This window comes from Lentinula edodes (assembly GCF_021015755.1).
Source record: "Lentinula edodes strain Le(Bin) 0899 ss11 chromosome Unknown C8R40scaffold_16, whole genome shotgun sequence".
Classification (NCBI taxonomy): Eukaryota; Fungi; Basidiomycota; class Agaricomycetes; order Agaricales; family Omphalotaceae; genus Lentinula; species Lentinula edodes.
In genome coordinates, this window is record NW_025764322.1 from 400,371 (window position 1) to 423,637 (window position 23,267).

At 44.9% G+C, this 23,267-nt stretch overlaps 9 protein-coding genes across 9 annotated transcripts; 4 read left to right on the forward strand and 5 right to left on the reverse strand.

The window, feature by feature from the left end:
* Positions 1-448: 448 nt before the first annotated feature.
* C8R40DRAFT_1102729 (uncharacterized protein) lies at positions 449-1,946 on the reverse strand (the record flags this gene model as incomplete). Its single annotated transcript, XM_046228004.1, has 6 exons — positions 1,827-1,946; positions 1,759-1,771; positions 1,508-1,708; positions 1,400-1,444; positions 1,100-1,334; positions 449-1,046 (listed from the first exon to the last, which is right to left on the reverse strand). Coding segments are annotated over exons 1-6 (661 nt in total), but the record flags the coding sequence as incomplete, so codon positions are not given.
* A 1,474-nt stretch (positions 1,947-3,420) lies between these two features.
* Positions 3,421-5,093, forward strand: C8R40DRAFT_1170268 (uncharacterized protein; the record flags this gene model as incomplete). Its single annotated transcript, XM_046231508.1, has 2 exons — positions 3,421-4,098; positions 4,158-5,093. The coding sequence occupies 2 exons, from the start codon at positions 3,421-3,423 to the stop codon at positions 5,091-5,093; spliced, it is 1,614 nt and encodes a 537-aa protein (XP_046086742.1).
* Positions 5,094-5,573: 480 nt separating this feature from the next.
* Positions 5,574-7,138, reverse strand: C8R40DRAFT_1102741 (uncharacterized protein). The gene is made up of 5 exons (XM_046228005.1): positions 6,716-7,138; positions 6,279-6,662; positions 5,845-6,218; positions 5,672-5,791; positions 5,574-5,619 (listed from the first exon to the last, which is right to left on the reverse strand). Exons 1-4 carry the CDS (start codon positions 6,818-6,820, stop codon positions 5,746-5,748), a joined length of 909 nt encoding a protein of 302 aa, XP_046086743.1. The 5' UTR covers positions 6,821-7,138; the 3' UTR covers positions 5,574-5,619; positions 5,672-5,745.
* Positions 7,139-7,378: 240 nt separating this feature from the next.
* Positions 7,379-8,490, reverse strand: C8R40DRAFT_1237012 (uncharacterized protein). The gene is made up of 3 exons (XM_046233422.1): positions 8,280-8,490; positions 8,121-8,224; positions 7,379-8,074 (listed from the first exon to the last, which is right to left on the reverse strand). Exons 1-3 carry the CDS (start codon positions 8,450-8,452, stop codon positions 7,695-7,697), a joined length of 657 nt encoding a protein of 218 aa, XP_046086744.1. The 5' UTR covers positions 8,453-8,490; the 3' UTR covers positions 7,379-7,694.
* A 617-nt stretch (positions 8,491-9,107) lies between these two features.
* On the reverse strand, positions 9,108-12,309 carry C8R40DRAFT_1160565 (uncharacterized protein; the record flags this gene model as incomplete). The annotated part of the gene is made up of 8 exons (XM_046230027.1): positions 9,108-9,778; positions 9,827-10,355; positions 10,410-10,682; positions 10,740-10,846; positions 10,959-11,162; positions 11,219-11,429; positions 11,491-12,017; positions 12,069-12,309. 8 exons carry the CDS (start codon positions 12,307-12,309, stop codon positions 9,108-9,110), a joined length of 2,763 nt encoding a protein of 920 aa, XP_046086745.1.
* Positions 12,310-12,438: 129 nt separating this feature from the next.
* C8R40DRAFT_1069247 (uncharacterized protein) lies at positions 12,439-14,692 on the forward strand (the record flags this gene model as incomplete). The annotated part of the gene is made up of 8 exons (XM_046226089.1): positions 12,439-12,739; positions 12,789-12,988; positions 13,034-13,146; positions 13,192-13,405; positions 13,452-13,799; positions 13,852-14,016; positions 14,066-14,221; positions 14,279-14,692. The coding sequence occupies 8 exons, from the start codon at positions 12,439-12,441 to the stop codon at positions 14,690-14,692; spliced, it is 1,911 nt and encodes a 636-aa protein (XP_046086746.1).
* A 1,045-nt stretch (positions 14,693-15,737) lies between these two features.
* Positions 15,738-17,735, reverse strand: C8R40DRAFT_1006447 (uncharacterized protein; the record flags this gene model as incomplete). The annotated part of the gene is made up of 7 exons (XM_046222811.1): positions 15,738-16,078; positions 16,143-16,174; positions 16,237-16,523; positions 16,655-17,217; positions 17,281-17,426; positions 17,474-17,588; positions 17,636-17,735. Coding segments are annotated over 7 exons (1,584 nt in total), but the record flags the coding sequence as incomplete, so codon positions are not given.
* Positions 17,736-18,649: 914 nt separating this feature from the next.
* C8R40DRAFT_1044455 (glycoside hydrolase) lies at positions 18,650-20,855 on the forward strand (the record flags this gene model as incomplete). Its single annotated transcript, XM_046224225.1, has 3 exons — positions 18,650-19,100; positions 19,151-19,306; positions 19,366-20,855. 3 exons carry the CDS (start codon positions 18,650-18,652, stop codon positions 20,853-20,855), a joined length of 2,097 nt encoding a protein of 698 aa, XP_046086748.1.
* A 241-nt stretch (positions 20,856-21,096) lies between these two features.
* Positions 21,097-22,227, forward strand: C8R40DRAFT_182851 (uncharacterized protein). Its single transcript, XM_046234279.1, has 4 exons — positions 21,097-21,529; positions 21,581-21,699; positions 21,755-21,966; positions 22,029-22,227. The coding sequence occupies exons 1-4, from the start codon at positions 21,338-21,340 to the stop codon at positions 22,055-22,057; spliced, it is 552 nt and encodes a 183-aa protein (XP_046086749.1). The 5' UTR covers positions 21,097-21,337; the 3' UTR covers positions 22,058-22,227.
* The last annotated feature ends 1,040 nt before the right edge of the window (positions 22,228-23,267 follow it).

Consider the following 23,267-nt stretch of genomic DNA (forward strand, 5'->3'; position numbering starts at 1 on the left):
TTAGAGCTCAGCAAAGCGTTCATCCGGGGCCCATAACCTGTTGAGCAGGCAGGTAGTGCATAGTGGAGCACTCTCCAGCACCTTACCTGGGTAGTAGGGCTTAGAGTCTCAGTGAGGCAATAAAAGTAAGAGAGAAGCGAGTTGGATTCCAGTACAGGATATGGCCTGTTTATATACATAACTGTATGACAGTATTACATAAGGAAGTACAGAGGAATCCGCATATAGTAAATGACTAGATATGACTACATATGACATATTATAACACATGATCATAATAGTGGCATGTGAACAGCATAGCCGCGTTCAACATTTATAGCCTACATGGATAAGTAGTGATTCACAAAAGAATGGATCAAATGAGACAAGCCTGTTCAAGACATGTTAAGCTTAGTAAGCTCAAATAGATGGGCCACAACCAGGCTTTCTAGCTTGTCTAATGCCCGCTGGTATTCTTCTGCTACATACACCCAGAGCGCCATCCACTCACTTTTTTTGGCATATTGAACTAGACAATCCCTCAATGCATTATCCTTCTCGTCGGACTTTTCTTTGTGGGGGTGATCTAGTCCAAAAACATCCTTTCGCTGGATTATTGCAATTTATGCCCTCTTGTGGCTTGTATGTGTGTATCCCTTTTACACTGAGTAAATCTCAGCTAAACCCTCTGTTAACATCTTCCAATTAAAACCTCCAGAGAACATATGTGCATCTTTCCATCACTTCTTCTCAAGAATATGTATAGCTTAGCTGGACAAACACAGTCTTATTTTGAATGTCACCGTTACTTGGTTCCCTCAATGACAACCCTTTCTGATATGCTGCAGTCATTTTTTGACCTTTGAACCACATGTGCACTCCCCTGACACCATCCCACTCGACTCAGTAGATCCCTCACCACAAACACCAGAAGACAACAAATAGACTTTAACTCAAGTCATATTGTGTTCCTATCGCATTCATCCATGCCGAATTTTCAGAATTCAGTTTGGGCCACCACTGCCCCCAGTTAACTGGGTCACGGATAGTTAGAGCTTGGAGGTTCCCTATAAATCAATTTCAGTCACAGAAAATGCAATACTTGCAAATAAGCACATACTCTTTGCAACACAGCGAACTGTTATTCCAAGATCAGACTTAGGCTTCCACAAACTCCCAACTGTCCAACTAGATGGCGGGAGATAACGAGGAGGAATTCGCATGGCATAAACTTGTACCCTTGGAAGTCGCGCAGCAATAATAGTTCTATCCATTGTCTTGTGATATTTCGATAGCATTCTGTCCCATGCCTTATCGTTACTTGGAAAATCCTGCGTCGTCTCATCGACAAGAAACTACTCGTGATACCAAATGCTTTCGGTTTATGAATTATATATACTTGACAAGAATTGAAACTCACCTTTGGGCTTGTCTTGAACTTTTCTGAATCTGCCCAAACCTCACACTGAAGATCGCATGGTCAGTTGAAACCACCCATATCTCAAGGTTCAACATGAGTGATTCATACCACGTAGCGCCCCTCCCATGCACCCAGATTGGGAACCAGATACGCACCCTCCCCCAGCGAGGTATACGAAGCCCTTATGTCTGTCAGAGGTCCTTCTATTACCCAGTTTTTCTCGTCTCCCTCCGCAGGTTCTGCCGGTACAACATTTCCTGCTGCCTTCGCTAGCTTCCTCCCTGCGCGCGCATAAATTAAGACTTTTTCCTGAAGAAAAAAGTCAGTATCCTGTATCAATCTGTTGCATTAGCACCTGCCCGGTCTACGTATCTGAGAGTAATATTTTGGCAATCAAGTTTAAATCGATGATCATGCTATAACATACCTATACCCGAGATGAACTCTGTGAGACTCGTCCCTTGCACCCCAGGTGCTCATTTCCGGACTTGGCTTGGGGGATTCCGGCAGCGGTGAAGCATGACAGCTTATCAACAGTGACAAGGAGGCTAGGAGCAGGAGGAATGACCGCGAGACGTGCATGATTATCAGCAATGAGTAGGCGAAGAAGTATTTTGATCTAAGTTGGTTGAGGTTTTCTTGCTCTTGCTAGAGAACCAGCTCTAGACTTGGGGGCGTGAAGAAAAAACCTTTGCGGGGGCACCAGCTTTTATGTAAAAACGATTAGTTATGTACTTTCATCGCTATTGTACTTACTTGACACGAGTACAACCCTGAAAACAGCGGTTGTACCAAGTCGTACCCTGCTGCGAGCGCACGGAGCGTACCTGACTGACTAGCCTGACCGACGGAAAGGTGTAATATGCGATGCATCTAAATTAAGATACCATCTGATTCCATCTTCAGGTTCGGGCTCGGACGCGGTGTCGATATCGTTGTATCAGACTGTGAGGGAGGTGTTTGATGATTTGAGGATGTCGACAGAGAGGTTCTGGAGACTTTGAAGAATGCAGAGGTGGATATGGTCGAAGGTAGTAGCGACGAAACGGAGACTGAGACTGAGACTGAGACTGAGATAGGTCAAAGACATTGTCCAGCTCTCTTCTAAACGTATCGAGTACCCACAGCGCAAACTCCAACGCAAAATTCTACCTCCATCTCCGTTCCTAATTCCCATCTTGATACCACGACAAATACACCCCTAACCCAAACATCCGACATCTTCGAGAACGAGCACACCACAGATACTGCAGCCAATACGACGACTCTTCAAAGACAAAAAAGCGTGCAAGTATCACTTCAGCCAACTCATTCTGTAACGCCGCTTGTGATCGAGTATGACAACGAGTACGGGAATGATCCATTTTCACTTCGAAGAACCAAAGTAAGGTTATTCAACAGTCAGTCAGGCTTGGAGGGGGCAGATATGCAGATTTGAGACGATTGACGCAAAAAATCAATCTTGGTGAAAATCGGTAGTTGACCTCCTTCGAGCAAATGCTCATGTACGTTCCATCGAATGGGCGAATTTGGATGCTGTTGCATTTGAATGACATGTTCGCGGATGTTCACTAGCGCTGATGAGCAGTGAGAGAGGAACGAGGAGGAAGGCACGCGGCATATCCAGCTCGCGATAAACTTGAGGAGATTACATGTGTATGAAACTCAAATGTCAGCCCAGCAAGCAGTACATGTTTTGCAGGAAGCTCGTACGCATGTACATAGACTGAAGCTGAAGCCTCAAACATGGTAAAAATCCATAAAAAACGCGGAGTCCGGACGTGTATACAAAACACGTGGTTTTACACGCTATGATTGGTCGATGACGGTATTACCTTGAAAAGGCTTTCTTCGATACCCCCATCTCAACTTCTATCTCTCTTCTGGTCCCATCTATCACTGTTATATCTTTTGTTATTTTGTCAGGCGAAGCCCCTTGAACGCCATTCAAGCTCACTGGTATCCTTGCCGACATCTATACCGACCGTCCTAGCTTGAATTCTGTCCTTGTAACAGACGACATGTTCAGCTTTTTTTCGCGTAAACCAGTAGCCGAGCCAACTGGGAAGAGCTCGAACACGAATATTATCAATGAATCTTCGGCCCAACTTGGCAACAACGAACAACTACGGACTCCCTCACCATCTGTAGACTCCGCGATAAGCAAGCACAATCATAATCTATCTCCCTCTCGAGATGCCGTACATGGACCTCCGATAACTCCTTCACCACCCCCGCCAGACGTCAATGCTCCAGATAACATTCTGGACAAAGACCTCGGACTCATTGTTGATCCTTCAGCATTGCATTCTCTCATATCATCTGTACCGTCGAAGACAGTTCACGAGTACATCTTAACACATCTAATACCGCCAGCCCGAAGCTCAACAAAGGCGAACACCAATATCCATCCACCCTCATCTTTAACGCTCACTCATCTCACCTCGTTCTTCTCAAGCCTCACTCCACCACCACAGCTTCACTGCGTTCGGTGTCATAAATTCTACTACGAAGTAGAGAATGCCGAACGTAGCTGTTTAGTCCCGCACGACGATGAAAGTGCTGAGGTTGAGCGTGTGGGACTTGGGAGGGGAGCTGATACGCAATACGAGACACTGTATAATTGTTGTGGGAGAACTGTTGAAGGAGAAGGAGATATGGGTCCCCCGGATGGATGGTGTTACGAAGGTAAACACACGGTGAGCTCATTGTTATTCTTTTCATTTATGAAGATCAACGGGTTAACAATCCGTTTTAGTCTGATACCAAGCGCGCTCGGTTTCGCGCCGACTCCACCATGTACGACGATAAACTAACGTCCTGCGACCGTCTCAAATGTTTCGAGCCGCCGGCGTTAGACGATTCCTCATCTGAGTCTGAATCCCCCTCACGTCGTCCTCGAAAGCGGAAACGCTCTGCTCGTAAACGTGAAGAAGCCGATGCCGAAGAACAATCTATCGGAGATGTCCAAATGCACGAGATAGACGGGAGAGGCGATGATGATGACGATGCCCGAAGTATCACCAGTACCCGCTCACAATCTCGGTTGAAGAAGAAACTCAAATCGGTGCCTACCTCACCCCTAGCTTCCACCTCCGCTTCTATGCCTATTTCCGCTCCCCCTACTTTGACTACCAAATCTACTTCAGCCTCAACATCCAAAATCACGTCCAAACCACGGAAAAAGCGTGCTAAAGCTAAACACGATGATAAACCGTTCAAGCCTGAGGCTTCGCCTTTTGAGGATGACGACGACGAAGATATGGATGTAGACGATTCGGCGTCGATATCCACCAAGCGAAAGGCGAAACGGGTATCGAGGATGACGATTACAGGGAAGGGTAAAGCGAAAGCTTCCGACTCGACGTCTGCCGTTGAGTTCCCTACTGCTGGTGGTGCGACTGGTAGCGCGAGCCCCAGCTCTAGATCTAGCCCTACTCGTCCCGATGCATCTGCATCAGGAGACGAACGACGACAACGAAGACGTAGTCAACACAGTCATAGTGTATCTTTTGCGCCGACTATGGAAGTAGCCTTAGACTCATCAACAAAGACTGCTTCAGGGTCGGTATCAAAACTTGGGTCAAAGAGCGTGTCGAGTTCTAGCAAACAGCGATCCACTAACCCAAGGCCGCAGGCAAAGAAGAAATCGGAGGAGGTATTGACATCGAGCATTGATGGAGGAGAGACTTGAGTGATAAGCCGCGTTGTTATCTTGATATTGCCATTGTCCATGTATAATCGCACTGGTAGCGACTGCATGAGGCACATTCTTCCTATTTTCCCTTGTCGTATATTTAACGAACTCAAACTGACGAGACTATAGACACTCCTTCATATCCAGTTTTCTTTATGTGATTTCCACTATCATTTACTTATGTGAATGCAAATTGCAATTCATCATCCCTTCGCAAGCTATTTGCTTTTGTCCTTTGACTTGCCTGCATCATTGTTCAAGCTAGGTTCATACGAAAAGTCTCAGGAATGAATAGTTTCAAAGCTATCCACTGACAACTATCCTCTGAATAATGAACATTTCCCCTTCACCATATGCTAGCAACTACACCAGAGCTACACACTGATACAGTACATCATTTGTATGCTTATAAATCTAGCTGCCCCGGTTGTCAAGTACCTGTTGAAGCATGTTCTCCAGTTTGGAAAAACGATTTTCGAATGTTTCAAGTCGAACTTCCACGGCTGCGAGCTTCTCTTCCAAGGTAAGTAGCCTTGCATCTACTGTCGGCAGATCCGCTGGCTTAATCGTTTTAGGAATGCGAATCAAATGGTGTTTGTGCTTGTGCAATTTGCCCGGGCCTTTCGGATCCACCGGGTTCATTGCAGTCTCACAAGTATCGCAGATATATGTGTCCCGCGCTGTGTTCGAAAGAGGTCAGCCATAGACGTCATTTGGCTATCATGTATCATGCTCACGGCAATGCAAGCAAATCCAGCATGGAGCGTTCACTTCTTTTGAACAACAACAACAATGCGTTTCTGCTCGTTTAATTTTTTCCACTCTTGAGCTTGATCCCTCGGGCAGGGTTTGATTATACTTGGACCAGAGAAGCTCCCTGATTCGTGCAGCAATGCTCTGAGCTTTAGGTATCGCCCAAGCTAGCTCTCCGTCGTGGATCACACTATCCACCTTGAGCATTGCATGAGTCAAGGTATGAGAAAATGAATCTCTCCTGACTGCTTTATCTCTGCACCCCGAACATAGGTCCAAAGTGTTCGAAAAATTGGGCTCAATGCATGTAAGGCAGATGAACCTCCTTTCAATGATCCCTCTATGACAACCATCACATTCAATACCCCTGTGTATAAAAGATCTAAATAAATATGCAGTCCAAAAGCAAGGGTGAAAGGCACCTCACAGGTGAGTGATAAACTCAACATTTGCCAATGATGGTATTAGAGAGTAGTAGAATCGAGCATCTGTAGGGTGCAGCTTTGCAATCAAAAGACGGAATTCCAGCCTCTCGTCTTTTTTCAGCGGATTTGCAGGGCTGAGGCTCTGAGCCACTTCTCGGCGTAGTACCAAAGCAAGAAAGCGCCTCCTCTCGATATTCCGGCTCTTCAAGTAATTCCAGGAGTATTGTGTTCTTTGTACTTGATCCAAAACAGCTCCAATCGCAAATACCCAGCGCTCTCGAGCACTGTTGCTCCTCTGATCAAGAACAGAGTGGAAGCGCCATGCGAATGCGGGAGTTCTGGTGAAAAAGAAAGTGTTTGTCTCTCCACTGGCTCTATCTCCTGCTTGGTTTGTATGGTGCTCTCCCTCTTTGTTGGCTTCGAGTTCATCTTCATCAACAGCATCGCTATTTTCCTGTTCCCTTCCGTTGTCATTTCCATCACTGTTCTCCGTTTCTTCATCAGTAGAACTGGCTTTACCACTAAGGGTCTCCAATTTCGGATCATACTGCCCTTCACAAGTGAAAGTAGCTTCCCAGTTTTCAAAGGTCAAAATTAAGGTTAGCTTATTATCCAATGAAATGCTTCCAGAAACATTCATGAGCCCGCGGTATGCTTCTGCAACTCCAGTAATCTTCCTGTCTGAATCGATGTCCATGATAAATATTTGTATAAGGCCTTGAACTGAGTAGAATCCCTTAGAATCATGAGCCAAAATGTGTCCAGCCCAGTACCCGGAAAGACTGTGATTTGGAATGTAATCCTGGGGGTGGAATGTTGCCATTGAGTGTTGATATATTTGTGATTCCATTTCATCTCGCACTCCATATTTGAGGATATCAAGTGGAATCTGAACTATTGTCTCTCCGGAGTCGCCTTCAAAATTGGCCGCTGTCCTTTCATCTGCAAAACCTGTCTGTTCGCCAGAGCAAGGGTACTAGCTGGAGAGCACTCTCCAGCACCCAAAGCACCGAGAGCAAAAATTTCAGCTTGCTCTAGGTGCTTTGGCTGCTGGGAAGCGCTCTCAGCTGCTCTCAGAGAAATAGCCGAAAAAACAGGTTTTGCAGATGTTGTTCCTCCTCATTCCATGGGCGAAGTGAACTTTTACTTCGATCCTGTATGCAATCATCATCATATGATAATTGAAGCTACCCAAAGGGAATAAATATGATGCAAATGCATCAGCAAGTTCCTCGATGTATGAAGGGTATAATATGTATAACAGTATTTCTATCATGCTGTATCATACAGGGGATATACTTAATGCCAAGTTAGTTCAGGATACCCATCAGTATAATGCAAATACAGCCAATTATGTTCATTATGCACTCTCCATACGACGCTCATACATGGCCCAATTGAATATATTTTGTGATAGTATCTATGATGCAGGCCCCTCTTGCAACGACGTGAGGGCCTGCTGGAGAAGATGGCTTGTTTTTCGAGCACGCACAGTGTGAAATTCAACTGCTAGCCTCTGCCGATCATCTGTAAGCTCATATTCACTGAGCTTTGTACTATCTTCCTGTATTTTCTTCTCCAACGTCTTCCGCATCTCTGCCTCATCTTTTGAGTTCATCTCTAGCTCCTTGACCTTCAATTTCAACTTGTTAACCTCCACTTCCAACCGTACTGTGTCAGTATAATATTTATTCCGACGACCACAAATATAGTTAAAACGAGTCTCTGCCTCCTGTAACCTGGCCTTGTTTTTGGTCTGTTCCGCTTCGAGGGTCTGTATCCGGGCAATGAAGAGTTGCTCTATATAACTAATGAGTATGAAAACAGTAAAGACTAAATTCTGTACCTCTAGATGTCTCGATATTGGTTGCCTCATCGGTAATTTGGGTTTCCAAATGACTAGTATCAATGCTGCCAGCGTGGTCAGTTTGTGAACCAAGATTTTCAGGCCTACATGGTAAGTTGTGTGAATATAATGCAAAGAATGTAAGATAATAGTACGAACATTTTGTTAGTCAATCGAAGCTTCTTATTTGAGTTGTCTAGTTTTGGATGCAGGTTAGACGTCTCATCTCTAGAGTGTTTGATAGTTCCAGCCCTCGGCACGCATAAAACAACAGGAGAGTGAGGATCTTCAGGCTGATGAGAAGGAGGTGGAGTCACATTATTTGCTCCCATAACCGCGAAACAACACGACCGTAAATGACAGACCAATCTCAATCATGTGATTGACTTTGTTTTCTTGCGAACGAGCCAGCCTGTTATCTGCGGCAGTGGCCAACTACATGGGCATTAAACTAAAAGGTGCTTTCTCATTTCGTTCAATATCTTGCTTTTCTCAATGCCTATTTTCTCTTCACAGGTGCTGGGTATATGTTCTGCCTTGTTAGTTGAAGCATGGATGCCAACATCACAATCAACGCATCATCTCACTTGATGTTCAAATGCGTCCTCAGGCTCTCAAAATCTCACCCTCTCATTCATATTCCCTGAACTCAACATTCAGCACATGCCATCGGTCAATTTCAGTTAGGTTAAAGCAATCGAGGGTCAAATAGGCAGATCTGGTGCGCTCTTCTATCCAAATGCTTGTTACATATACTTAATGGACTCTATGACTTCCCCAGCGCTCACATACATACCATCTTACCCTTGCTCCATCTCTAACTTCCTCTTTTTGCCTCTACACATCAGAATATTAGTAGCTGCGAGTATTCAGTCTGTCCCGAGCTCCCAGCCTGCAATGAGGATGTCTTACGGTACATAACCTCATGAAACCAGTGACCTATTTCCATTCTCAACGTAGTGGCATCATGACTCTTTTCAATAAAATTCAACTCAAGATTTCATTAGCATGATAGTCTGCATATTTGTTTACATAGAACAATTTGAACGCTTGAAGTGACTGATGAAATTGCAACTCTGAAGGCAAGGGATGTGAGCCATATACAGGAATGAGATGGACGGCGCGGATCAACGTATCCAGGTGTATGACTGCGAGACAAGGATTCCGGCCTGCTTGGTCCCTAAATGCAGGCCGAACCATCCAAAGGCCAGTTTTGGAGTCATGTCGCCGGCCGTAGGTGTTATACCAATGTACGAGAGCACAGGGATATGTGATTCCTTCATGCCGAAATGAGAACAAGAGAAGCACATGTGCTGCACTCATGCCCCGAAACCCGGGTTTGTCCTCATCGACAGTAACCAGAACACAGTCCCGTCTTTCAACACCATACCATGACGGAGTACAGCGAATGCGCTCCTGCTTCATTCCTCTAATACCAGAGTCATCACTTGGGGCAAAAAATACAGCAACGGCAGAATGATAGACGTTGATCTTCGAGGTGATTTCGGGAAGATCAGATTCAGAATTAGAGGTGGAAGAAGCACTCGAATCATCTGCCAGTTCCAATTGATCATGTAGAAGTTGCCGTGTTAGGTATTCAAGTGCAGGCTGTTGGATATAGATTGCAAGCTCGGCCATATAACGGGGATACTGAGTTTCTATTGGCTTTGAGTAAATTTAAAATTGCATAATTATGAGAAACGTACCCCGAGTTTTAGCTAGCTTGACATCTGCTTGAGCCCGCCCACTATCTACTGGACCAACGTCTTCATTCTCAGGATCAAATGGTGCAGGTAGAGCTCTTCGAGAGGGAAGTAGAAGGTGATTCTCCACGAGCTGCGAACGTAATGCCGATAATTTGTCAAGGCGTTGGTTTGTCAAAAGCATTTGGCTGAGGGCATTATAGCGATTTGAGCGGCGCCAAGGCTTTTTGACGGCTGTGATATGTCGGGATTCTGTGATGGATGAGCAGAGGCCATTGAGGGAAGCGAATTCCATGATCGAGAAAGGGTAATGAACCATAGAGTGCAATCGCGGGATCGAGAAATGTTCCCGAACACCAGAAGTTTGAAAGATATCACGGTAATGATTGAAGGTTGCAATTGCGTTCTCGATTGATTTTAAAGCTGTTTCATCGATATCGGAGCGCCGAACCAGATAACAGAAGTCCAAAAATGAAGCAATACACTTCGTCATGTCCTCAGGAAGGTATTCAGCAATGGCGGGTAGAAAAATCTTGAAATACATCTTCAAAGAGATACGGAAAGGGAAAGTTGAGGTATTACACACCTTCATTAACGCTTTGGAGTCATCTCCTGTCCACTGTTTGAACCTTCGGCCATGAGGGAAGCGGCGTAACCCAGGGAAAGCAGGAACAGTTGCAAGTCGTCGGTCTATATCATCTAAAATCACATCCGCTTGGGTCTCGCCATGTTCAATTTTCAAGTACTCGATCACCCATTCAACCAACATATCCTTGAAGCATCCTTTAATGATTTGGTGCAAGATGTCAGGCGACAGCATCTCATGAATATCAGCTCTTGGGAAGTATTCTGTGAAAGGCTGTAACAAAATAGAATTATGATTTCAATAAAGCCTGACTAACGAAGAAAGACAAACTTTAACATGTTCATCCATCCCAAAATTGTCCCACAGTGTGCGTCCTTCTCCTCCATATTCTTCTCGCAAAATTTGATCTAATCCTCTGGTTCGACGATTTCCTGGGCCTTTATCGAGTTGATCAAAGAGAGCATCGCATCTGACAAGATTACGTTCAGCTTTGGTAAAGACAGGAGTGATAAGATTAAGCTTACCGTCCACACTATCCTGAGACAATACCAGCCAAATAAACCTGTTCTGGATAGTCCGCTATGAATGCCGCTAGATCATATATTGCACGCCGAAAATGCCCATCTGGGCACCGTATCACAACTGGCACTTTCATACCAGGTTTGAGAGACCGAAGGATAGCGGCTATTGAGATATGATAGAGTTTCTTTCTGAAAATGCGGAAATTATGGTCCTTGTCGTACTTTCGATCAGCTGAGAAATGGTCGAACAATTCAAAATGAGAAGTCATAGATTTCTCAGAAACGCACATTTTGGAATTGCCAAGAAACCAATGGGAATGACAGCATTGCGATGAGCTCGTCGTGCACCATTAGTGACATTACCAACAGAGAGGTAGAGGGGATGATATTCAACATGACCTGTTGCAACAGAGACTGTAGTTTTATCGGCCCCGAGTATTATCGGAACTATCATAGAACCGTTGGTACAGCCTTCAGTGTCCTCCTCATGGATTTGCGTCTGTGGACCAGAATATTGAATAAGCCTTTCATGAAATCAACCATAAACAAAGTGAACGTACTGCATGCCTCCATGCAAAATTCCCAGACATGAAATCAGCCCAACGTCTCGTGCCATTGCTACCCAGGTGAACATAAGGTGCGGGGTTGAAGTCCTGGCTGAATTCTGGATTTCCAAGTATGTTGGCAATAACTGTCTCGGGATCTCGATACCAGACCTGATATGAAGTCTTTTGCCATTCCGGAGCATCTGGTCGTAACTGATCATCTACAACTGTCTGAAAACATCTCCATGAAGCACCCCCATCAACGATTGAGTCGATTATATTGTACATATCATCATGAGTGTCGAAGGGAGCGCCAGTACTATGCGAGTCATCTCCACTTGTTGTTTGACGTTGGTACAGAGTCCAGATATCGAGAAGCTCATTGATATTTCCTTGAGACATCTCAACGTTCTTGAAGAGAAGATCCGCCAATCGGAACTGAGCTTCACCACCAAAGGGAGCCCATGCGTTTTCTTTAGTAGGTTGTGGAGGTGGAGGGGTATTTGAAGGAATGAATTTCCCCTCTTCATCGCATATTTCCCCTGTAGGTTCCAATCAGTACACACCAGTCAAAAGCTAACTCTTCGACTAACCTGTAAGATATGGATGATATTTTTTCTGGCTGATAGGCGGTGGAGGGAGAGATAGCTCAGGTAATGGAGGACTTGTTGGTGCATTAAAGGAGTCAACATCCAGAGACGGAGATGGATTGCGAGAAGTTGTTATAGGTGTGACCAAGTAATTCCGGTGTGCACTATTAACGTGCTTGGTCAAGTCACCAGCCTTTCTAAAGGTCCGAAGACATCCAGGAATTCTACATGGTAGGCGGGACATCATGGTCATTCAGTCAAAAAAATCGTTGAAGTAACGGTCACCTGGAAAAAACCTCTGTCGGGACATGTTTCACGTACTCTGACACTTTTTGACACCTGTATTTTCCTTACAAATTTTCTTCCTTGTAATATGGCCTCACGCATGTCCGACCGTATCCGTTCCAAAAACACTGGAAGTGTTGTACCCAAATCTCTGCTTCCTAAATCTCGAGAGCAGCAAGCGGCACAGCGCAAAGAAAAAGAAGACTGGAAAGTAGCACAACAAGAAGCCGAAAAACAAAAAAAAGAGAATGCCAAAATCCGTGTGGCTAAACAGCTTGATACTCAGGGAGGCGAAGACCTTTCTCTACTTCGCCCTGATCTGCAGCCATTAATCCTACCACTGCAACAATTGCAACAAAAACCCGAACAGGGCTTAACCACACTTCCAGGTACGTTAACCTGTATTACCTTCACTTCTCTTTTGCTGACATGCTGAAGACCATGGGTTGGGCTTGGGACCAGGAGGACCTTCAGTGACTGACTCCCCTGCCAACCTGAAACCGCCAACAACAGACTGTGACAATATGACAACTACGACTGTAAAGGAGGGATACAGAGACCACAGTGATGACAGTGAAGATGATGAAGAATTGAAGCATCTCGAGCAGGAGCTTGTAAAGAAGCGGCAAGAAAAAAAGGTATGTTAGCTTGACGTTATAAGACCTTACTAATTTCAATCATAGGCTCAGAAAACTGCTCTGCGTCGCGCTATTACTGCTGCACGTGTGGAATCACCCAATGAATCTATTACGCCTATCAAACGACCAGCAGTTGGTATTCCTGAAGGCGAAACAGAGTAAGTGAAAGCTTGTGAGCTGTTCAAACAACTTACCATCATTAGGTCCAAGAAACGCTCCAAATTATCAGAGATTGGCGGTCTGGTACCTGCATGGAAAAGCATCCTCTCCGCTCAAGGCAAAATTTCAACTGCTCAGCCACCACTGGATGTAGAGCCCATAGATCTCGGAGAATTTGGTCAAGATGATACTGCAGACACCCTTAAGATTCAGCGTGCTGGAAAGAGTCATCAGAAAGAGCAGAAAATTGCTGCAAAGGTATGGACTTGTTACTTTCAGAACTAAAGATTGATGATACGTGCAGGACATAGTAGAGGTAAAGCTTGAATCAGTCGACGCCGACCTCATTGCAAATGAGGAACGTGTGACTGGGAAACCTGCACAGCCGCCTAAGTCCAGCCGTAGGATGAAGACAGCTGACGTTCCCTTTGTGAATGCTGGCGACCAAGATGTTTGGAATACCCGTATACTTCCTGCTCTCATCGAATGGAGTGGCACTCGACAAAGTCAATTCAATATTAATGCTGATCCCGAGTTGCGCTCTAAAGTCCGGGATCTCTGGAATATTCATCTTGCCACGATTCCTCCACACTGTCTAGACCAAAAGGGTAATACCATATTATGCTGTGACCACCCAGCGATCCTTTCCTATGTCCGCTTTTCACTCTCCTTCCTTGTTGAATACATAATCATTATATTTTCAGGCCCAAAACAAACTGCGGACCTACAGAAGCCATATTGGACGGAATGCAATGCGGATCGTTTCGGACTATGTGGCAAACAATGCCAGTACTGTGCCCGAACGTCAGGAGATTGTTCAAAAGCTTCTCCGGAACAATGCTTTCATTTATGAGAAAGTAGGCGCAACGGTGTGTAACCAAATTGTTATTGCTGGTATCATTCTAACAGCTTCTATAGCGAGACTTGTCATCAGGAGCATGGCGCGGTGAGCTCCTTATGCAAGCATTTGCATTCTACATTACATGGGCTCTGTCTGCTCCGAAGAACGATTTGGATTCCATATCTGATGAGCCACATTTCCCGGTCGGAGCGTTAGCTCTCACTGCGGCTGCCGTATGAACTCCTTCACATCTTCTTTCTGAGCTCGTTTGTTCATTGTAATTTTTATAGGTTAAATGGGCGTTAACACTCTGGGAACCAGGTTATAAGATAACCCAGACTGGTACGGAAGAAGATCAACTCGAAGAATCTGGAGACTCCCCAGAAGCCAAAACCAAAACCAAAAGGAAACATAGCGGTAATCCGAAAGCTCCCCGTAATCATACTCATAGTTTTGGTGAACGCTGGAGTTCCGACTGCAACAAATTTCAGGAATCAACGACGGTCCTAGCTGAACCGAAATGGAACTTAATCTTTGCCGCTGCTGAAGTACATCTGCTCGGGGTCCCGAATGCCGGAGCCGGACCTGGTCTGAAGGAACTGCGGAGGGATGCACAACGAGCGGTAGCTGGAATGTCTGTCACGTCAACAGGAAATTCGGCTAAGATTGAAGAAGAACCAGATGCAATCGTCCTCTCAGACTGAAGCTTATCACGGTCCGTACTAGTACTCTGGGTTCATTATCTCTCTGTCACTGCTAACTTGAACTGCCCTTCAGAAATTCTCATCGCAATTCATTCTAATGGAGCATACTGGTCATTGTTTATCTTCAGTTATATCTACTAGTACTCATACTTTCCCTGTATATATGGATAAATATCGCTATAATACCTCGATTTAACTTGTATGAATATTGTATGAGCATTTCTAGAACCGTATAAGAATGTTATGAGCTGTATATAACTGGGGTATGACTGTGTATGAGAGATGGTATGAGAGATGGTATGAGAGATGGTATGAGAGATAGTATGAGGAGGTATGAGGATATGGTTAGAAGGAAGTATGAGTGATGTATGATATGGTATGATTTGGGTATATTCAATACGTACCCTCCTGGGCTGTCATACAAGCCTGTCAGTGTATGATTATGTATAATCAGTATGATATTATACCGATTATATGGAAAGGAACTTGCTGATGTGATAACCTCAGAAATGCAACTGACCAAACCAAATGCAAAATTACCGAGGCGTTTTAGGACATCGGGCACTGTCTGTTGAAAGATGGCTAAATATGCTCTAGCTGTCAGTCCTATACTTATTATGTCGAAGCAAGGAATAGTCTCTACCTGCCAAGCCTGAAATACGATCATCTAACATGGCGAAGACATTGCACAGTGACATTGTATAGTCCCAAAACTCTCGTTCATCCAAGATATGTGTTCGAGCAAGATAAAAAGCTTTCAGATGTCTCCTCAGAAGGAGATAAATGAGTGGAAGTATAAACTGTAGGAAAATGTATTTAGGTCAGTAGCCTATGAAGTTGCATGGATCTCACCCGCTCAATTCGTCCTGGGCCACATCTGCAAAACCTGTTTTTTCGGCTATTTCTCTGAGAGCAGCTGAGAGCGCTTCCCAGCAGCCAAAGCACCTAGAGCAAGCTGAAATTTTTGCTCTCGGTGCTTTGGGTGCTGGAGAGTGCTCTCCAGCTAGTACCCTTGCTCTGGCGAACAGACAGGTTTTGCAGATGCAGTAACAAGAGCTACTGTTGCCGGAGTATCAATGTCATAAGCCACACGCTCTAGATTTTCCTCCAGCCTTTTCTCCTCCGAACTGGAGTAGGTATCAATGATTTGCTCAAGCCTCACATCGTTGATGTTGTTGTTACCAAGTGGCCGCAATGAGCGAAGAAGCAGATCGATACGATAAAACATCCCCAACTTCAAATACTGGTCAATCTTGGAGCGGTTTGCAGGTAGATTGCGTTTGTTGTTTGGCAATACAGTACGTGTATTGTAATCAATAACTTTGAACATTTCGTGAATTACGGCGTGGATCTTGTCCTTGTATTGGGCTATGACTACATGCCATCCTATGGTGGGACAAAATATTCTGAGAAGAAAACACATTGCAAATGAGATTGACAGAAGACTAACCAGTTGCCCAGTACGCTATCCATACTGGAAGACTGTACAGAAAATTATTTGTCGGCTTATTAGATGGCTCGGAGGTGATTGATATTAGTCTCACCTCCAGCCTTTGGGTTTGGACAGAGCAAAAGTGTTAACTTCCTTGATACTGATGAATCCGGTCCCATCATCATCAATGGCTTCAAGGATTGGTTGTACTTTTGAGATATTGATATACTTGAGAGCCCATCTATCATCTTTTGGGAGAGCTACCACTGGCCAGTTGCTACTGGCTATTGAGGTGGGAGTGATTGGGGATGCAACTCTGCTCAAGCCAGTTAGGTTCTCAATGTAGAAATCCTGCAATGCAAGGACAAAATGTCGGGCCTCCACACTCCCTTTCCAATCCTTGAGTTTCACAGTTAGAATGGTGAGATAGTGCAGAGGACATTACACCTGCATTTTCCTTCCATAGAGCTTGCATATCCTTCAATGAATACTTAATCTTGCACTTCTAATAAGGGAAAATTGCAACTCACTGCATCAATGATTCGGTCATGAGCTCCTGCTTTCAAAGCAGAAACTATGATTAAACCTTCACTGTGAAATGAATCCTTGATAAATGTTTGCATCTGTTTCTCCTGCATATGCATCTTTCTCTCGAACAGTTTTCGATTCATTTGGAAGGTCTTGTCCAAATCTTCATGATAATCTTCACTGAGCTTCTTTCTTGCAGCCTCAAGATTTTTTGCATTGTCACCTGTGCTGATGGATGTGATTGCTGAAATACCCTCTCCACTGATATTAATAAGCATCTGCACAAGCTGATCATCCTGGAGACAAGCCTTTGGTCCACCATGCATATCAATGAAATCTTTAAGATCCTTTTCCCTAGATGTATCCAATTTCTGAAGTAGTGCTGCCATGGCAACCTGGACATGCTCCATTTGCAAAGAGAGAGTATCAAGTTTTGTGTTGGCAGAGTCAACACCAAGAACTGTGTGAATACTTAGAGCAAGTTTAAGCTTTTTATGGTGTTCCGCAAAGATATCTCCATATGCTGCTAGACGGGCCTCATATTTTGAAGACTTCAAAGTTTTAGCTAGCATAGATGAATTATATCACATTACAACATAAATAAGGATGCCAAAGACGCAGTACCCACCAACAAAACTCTTTTTTATATAGTGATCACATGCTGATCCTACTTCGGTGATATCTTCAGCTATTTTCTTCACGAGGGTACCCATTCTGTTTTCCATGGTATTTCCGTCAGGATCCTCCTGATCTGGATCTTTTACATGACGAAGTCTGAATGCCACTGAGCTGAGTGTGTAAGCCACATTCCAAGAACTTACTCAAATAAAATCATCATTGTGTCCTGGATCTGCATCTTGAGTGCAATGACCTTCCAGTTGTTATTTCTCCTGGTGAGATCCATGGTTATCACCAGAGAGAAAGCCTTTGTGGCAACTATTTGAATTAAGCACCTCCTCCAAATGCTGAAACTTGATACACACTGCCAATAAATGGATGAAGCTGACTGAGCGACTCCAGACCCCGGACAACAATTGGACAGTACTCTATAAATGTCGACATTGTTGCTTCGATGTCCTTCAATTCGCCATTGAGGTTGACTAGGGTTGCAGCTGCTGCCGCAAGGGCAGGCTGGTTCTCATTGTAGAACGACATCATGCTATCATATGCAGATTGAGGTCTGGTGATGGCATCCAAAACTTTCTCCGCTGGTAATCAAGGTTCAGTGCCTCATGATAGACAGTTGTCTCAAAATACGCACAGATGGTGTCAGCTCTCTGTTGTGGTTTTGACAATTCATCTTTCTGCAGGGTATCGTTCGTTCTCCAAGCTTGATTCAAGACTTGTCGATGTTGGGCATTTTCATCGTCCGGATTGGGTGCTTGGGGTTCGGTGATGAAGATCTTGGGCAACGGCTTATCAACTCGAGACATGTTTCTTAGAGAGGTTTGGAGTATGGGAGTTTTACCAAAACGTTCAAGATGTGCCTTTGGAAGAACAGACCTTCAAGCTCTAATGATCTCTCTTCTTTTAAATGTGTCCAGTCAGTCGCTTGAGATTTCCCAGGTGCTACGCTCAACTCCACGGCCGGTATCGTGAAGATGTACAAGAAAAGATCTATGTAGCGCTTACCATTAAATTTCATCACAAACTTTATCTAGTAGGCAGAAGGTCAATGAGTTGACGGAAAAAATAGTTGTGTCAAGGCAGGCGCTTGAATAAGTATTGGTGGGAGTGACACTTAACACGGAGAGTCATAAAGAAGGAATATACTTGACCTTGCGCGGTCCAGAACTTGGCGAGGAGCCGAGGAGCGCCAAAAAGACACACATCGAACGGAAGAGATGTTCGTTCTCACGGGTCCGGGTGTTTCCGAATCCTAGGTCGATTCCTCATGTTCAAGTCGTCTGATGCATGCAGAATGACCGATCCTCAATCATATACTTACCCAAAAAAAGCTTTCATGGCTGTCGCTACCTCTACCTTCTCCCAGCGAGATGCATTGGCTCAATACTTTGTACTCAACGGCGCTGCTGCTTTCGATTGCACAACATATGCAACAATCATCCGCTCAATTGGTCCAGATTCCTTCTATAAAATCATTTTCAAGATCTGTTTCCAATTTCGTCGTTGATACCAGTATACAGATTGTCGTTGATGTGGATTTCGCTCACAATTTCACTGGCGGCTTTCCAACTCTGGTTGGATTCGCTCAGACATTCCGTGAAGATCTTATCTCAGTTACGGGATTCAGTAATATTTCCGAGGTGCAGACAGGGAAAGTATCAGCGGATGCTACTACTTCCACGGTGTTCTTGACGCTCGGTCCTTCGAGCTCATCTAATCTGACATTATTCAATGGAAAATCCACTGGAGAAGGATACGAGTTTGAGGTTGCACAGAAGTTGTATACTATCCGAGGTGTCGAGGCAATTGGAGCCTGGTGGGGTATGTTATTCGTTCTATCCGTACGACTACCCTCATTCAAAAAATTGCAGGAACTAGGACGTTTTTGCAACAAGTCGTCCTTTCAATTGTCAATGGATCTAAGCCTGCTATGATTCCTACTGGTTCCGGTGAAGATAATCCCGGATGGGAAATCAGAGGGTTCATGCTTGACGCCGGACGACACTGGTTTGAGATTCCGTTTTTAGGTACTTGACCATTACGTTCCGCCTCCTCGCAGTTCCGGGTTGTTTAACAATTCTTTCAGCCGACCTCTGCGTTTACGCTTCATTCTTCAAGATAAATGAGTTCCATATCCACGCCTCGGATTTCTTTTATGATCCGTCTTTTCTGTATGGTGAAGATTGGCGCGAACTCTACACTGGATTCCGCTTCCAACCTTCTTCAGACTCTCCCATCTTCAACCTTGTTCCAGAATTAAACGAAAGCTGGACCCAAACCCAATTCTCCACGCTCCAAACGACCTGCTCCAACCATGGTGTCACGTTAATTCCCGAAATTGACACTCCAGCTCATTCGTTAGTGATAACCAAATGGAAACCAGAGCTTATGATCTCAGGAACTCCTGACTTGCTCAATCTCTCCTACCCGGAAACCATACCTACTCTCAAATCCATCTGGGACGAAATCCTTCCATGGTTCACATCATCCGAGATATCCATTGGAGCGGATGAATACTCAGCGTCTCTGGCGGATGACTATATCACGTTCGTCAATGAGATGGATGAATACATTTCCGGATCTAGCGGAAAGTCGATTCGGATTTGGGGCACGAGTGAGCCCAGTACGACCGAATCAATCTCTACCAATGTCACTATCCAGCACTGGTGGTTCCCCGGCGGCTCAATCCCTGTCCAACTAATGGATCAAGGCTATAGCATCATCAACTCTGACCAAGTGTTCCTTTACCTCGACGGGAAATTTTCCGATGGTGGCCAATTCCCCTGGACCCTCAACATTACAAAGATGTGGTCTGGTGCACCCGATGGGGAAGGCTGGGCACCGAATATCTTCTCTGCCGATGACCCAACAAATAACACCTCTATTGAGAATCCTCTTCTCCGAGGGTCCATCATGGCGTTATGGAATGATTGGGGGAACAATGCAACGACACCGCTGGAGGTGTATTACCAGCTCGCACAGAGTCTGGCAGTATTTGCTGAGAAGACATGGTCGGGTTCAGGAGTGAGAGCAAGCGCGTTGACCCAGGACGAGTTCCAGGAAGTCTACCCTGTCTTGAACGCTGCTGCACCTGGACAGAACCTTAATCGGGCTACGGGATTAGAGGATGGTTCAGTAGCGTTCAGCTATGACAGAATCTCTCAGTTTCCGCTCGAAACGTCTTTCGAGTCGGTGGGACCGCCATATACGTTATCGTTCAGCGTGAAGCCCCCTCCAACTACCAATACCTCAAGTACTCCTTTATTCCTCGGACTTGACTCTGTTCTATTCCTTGATTCTCTGTCCTTCAAAGACCCATCCACGAATTTGCGATACCCTCTAGGGGTAGATCTTCCTCCAGACGTGTTCACGTCTTTAGAGATTCATGCGACGTTGAATCATACCTACGCCTTGCTGAACGGGTCTTCTTCAGCTCTGTATTGGACGTCAAATCTGGACATATGGGGAGAGTACATGCAAACCGTGAATATGTCGTTCGCCGCTCCGTCATATATCATCGGGTTGGATGGGTTTGAAGGGGAGTTGGTTAATGTTAGTTTGAGGCTAGGAGAGTAAGCTTGACACAAGACACAGGCTCCTTACACATATTATGCCGCCCTCGGTCTACAGAGAAATGAGGAGATTATAGCACAATGGACCCGTAGGATGATTTTCTTCGCAATCGTTGGCATTTCTTTCGCCTTCATTTCTTTCGCCTTGAAGCAATCCTTTCTATTTTAGCAATATTTATGTGCTGAACCGTCCAGCAGCCTTTTGAGCCAACGTCAAACGAGGTGTGTTTTGCTGTGTTATGAAAGAATCGGGGCAGTGTCAGACTGTCAGTTGTACATGTATATCAAAGATCGCAAGCGAGACAATTCCTTTCTACCTCGCACTTATAAGTAGCCCATGTACCTTCTTTTCTTATTACCGGTCGCCTGGAGCGCTCCTTATCCTTCTTACCATACACGTCCCAGTCCACTCCAATTGCTCTCTGACATCGCTATCTACAGACTACGATTCCATTTATATCATCAATACCCAGTAGTACGACTCGGATGGTTCCCCTCCAGTTTTCCATTCTGTTTCTCATTGTCTCACTCTGCCCTGATTTTTTTGTTCCCGTCTATGCCTCTCCAATCAATTCTAGTGCTCTATATGATCGTGGCCTGAAGTATCCTGTCTATCCTAAGTTGGTTTACGAGTCAGGTTATGATCGAGTCTTTTTGGGTTATTGTTATGCTGAAAAGGCAAGTAAATGGAAGCAGTTGTTCATAGTCTAATCTCTGTGCTCTGTGTAGTCGGAAGTTCCCAAAATTACGCATCAAGCATATGGACTCAGAGCACTTGTGAATTCTGGTCGGCCGAAATTAATCAGTCCTGGATATTGGGAAAACCAGATTGGCCGCTTCCATTATCAGTAAGTAGTCTGGTCATTCAATACTGAACGCTGCTCACAAGTTTTGACTACCAAGAAATGAAATGCACAGACACAACGAACACAACAACCACGGCAGTCTGAGTCTGCACAGCGACAGCGACTCGGAACACGACGAGCACAAAGAGAGAAAGAATTATGTCGAGGTGCAGTGGCTGAAATTTTTTCGGAGATTGTCTTTTCGTATCTCATCGAACCTCATAGTTCAAGATAACGGTGAATGTACATGCGTTTTCCAAGCTCAACTTTGTACGTATCATAAGTAACGACTATCTTTTCATAGCCCCGCAGCGGCTGACAATTGATATTAGATATACACGTCGGCACTCCTTCTAGATGATGCAAGCACCATCAACTACCTTCGGTCGAAGGGATTGGACTCAGATAACACTCTCATCTTGTCACCAGGGCCCTACGTGGATACAAAACCGCAATACCTCAACAACCTCACTTTCACTTTTCCACCCAATGTTCTCCTTCGCCAGTCTTCCCCCACGAGAAAGGCTTATCACCGTAATCCTCTGCAAATCAACGCCGAGCCGACTGACGTGGGTGAGTAGCGGGCTGCCGCGTGGCTTTGAGTCTAATCTAATCATTTTCCGCCTTCCGGTTTCGTTAAAGAAAAAGCCACATCTAACGATTTTGCAAACTGGATGAAATGGCCCAAGAAAATCATCGATTTGCCTCCTGATATCAAGCCATGGTTGGACTTCACCATGGGGCCGTGAAACCTCACTTATTTCCTCACTTCACTCGTGCTCAGTGTCCGGACTACTTGCGACATACCATGTATGTAAGGGGAGCTTTAAGGGTGACATGTGTAATTCGATGGTGCGAAATCGAAGAAGTGGTTGCACCCAAAAACAAACAAGGCATTGTCGTAGAGACATTTGCATACGAATGACAAGATACTGTAAGAAAGAATGGAAATCTCCGCAATAAACAAGGACAGCGAGTTTGTTATTTGTTATAGACTGGTTCTCAGAGTACATGGCTAATGAGCTATACGACAAGTAGCGCCACTACTACAACGCCTAAAACCTGAGAATGATAGTCAGTGACCTGCTTCGAATGATGGAAAAGAGACCATGCGGGAAAAGAGATGGAAACAAATCAGAGAACCGGGAATCGACTCGGCAGAAAACAGCGGTTAGGCGTTCCCTGCTTCAGACGGCACTTCCTAAAGCATTCGGTCGAAGATCATCACAGTACAAGAAGAAAAAGGAAAAAAGAGAAGAATATGAAATAATTGAATTCTAGCTGACCTGTTGAGTTCAAATCCTCACAGTTACGCTATTCTCCTGGACCTTCAAGCTAGACACTAGTCTAAGGATATTTTCCTGGTCGCAGATAATTGTGTACAATGTGAGTGTGGTTGTAAGAGAGTCATGAGCTGGTCATGTTAGAAATTTTTTTCGCTGGGAATTTTCTGCGCGGTCACGTGCACTTACTCTTCCGGGCCGTCGTTTCACTTAGCTCAATACTTTACATAGAGTTTACTTCATCGACGGCAACAGTGACGACGAGCTTCTGCCCTGCTTTTACTCAAG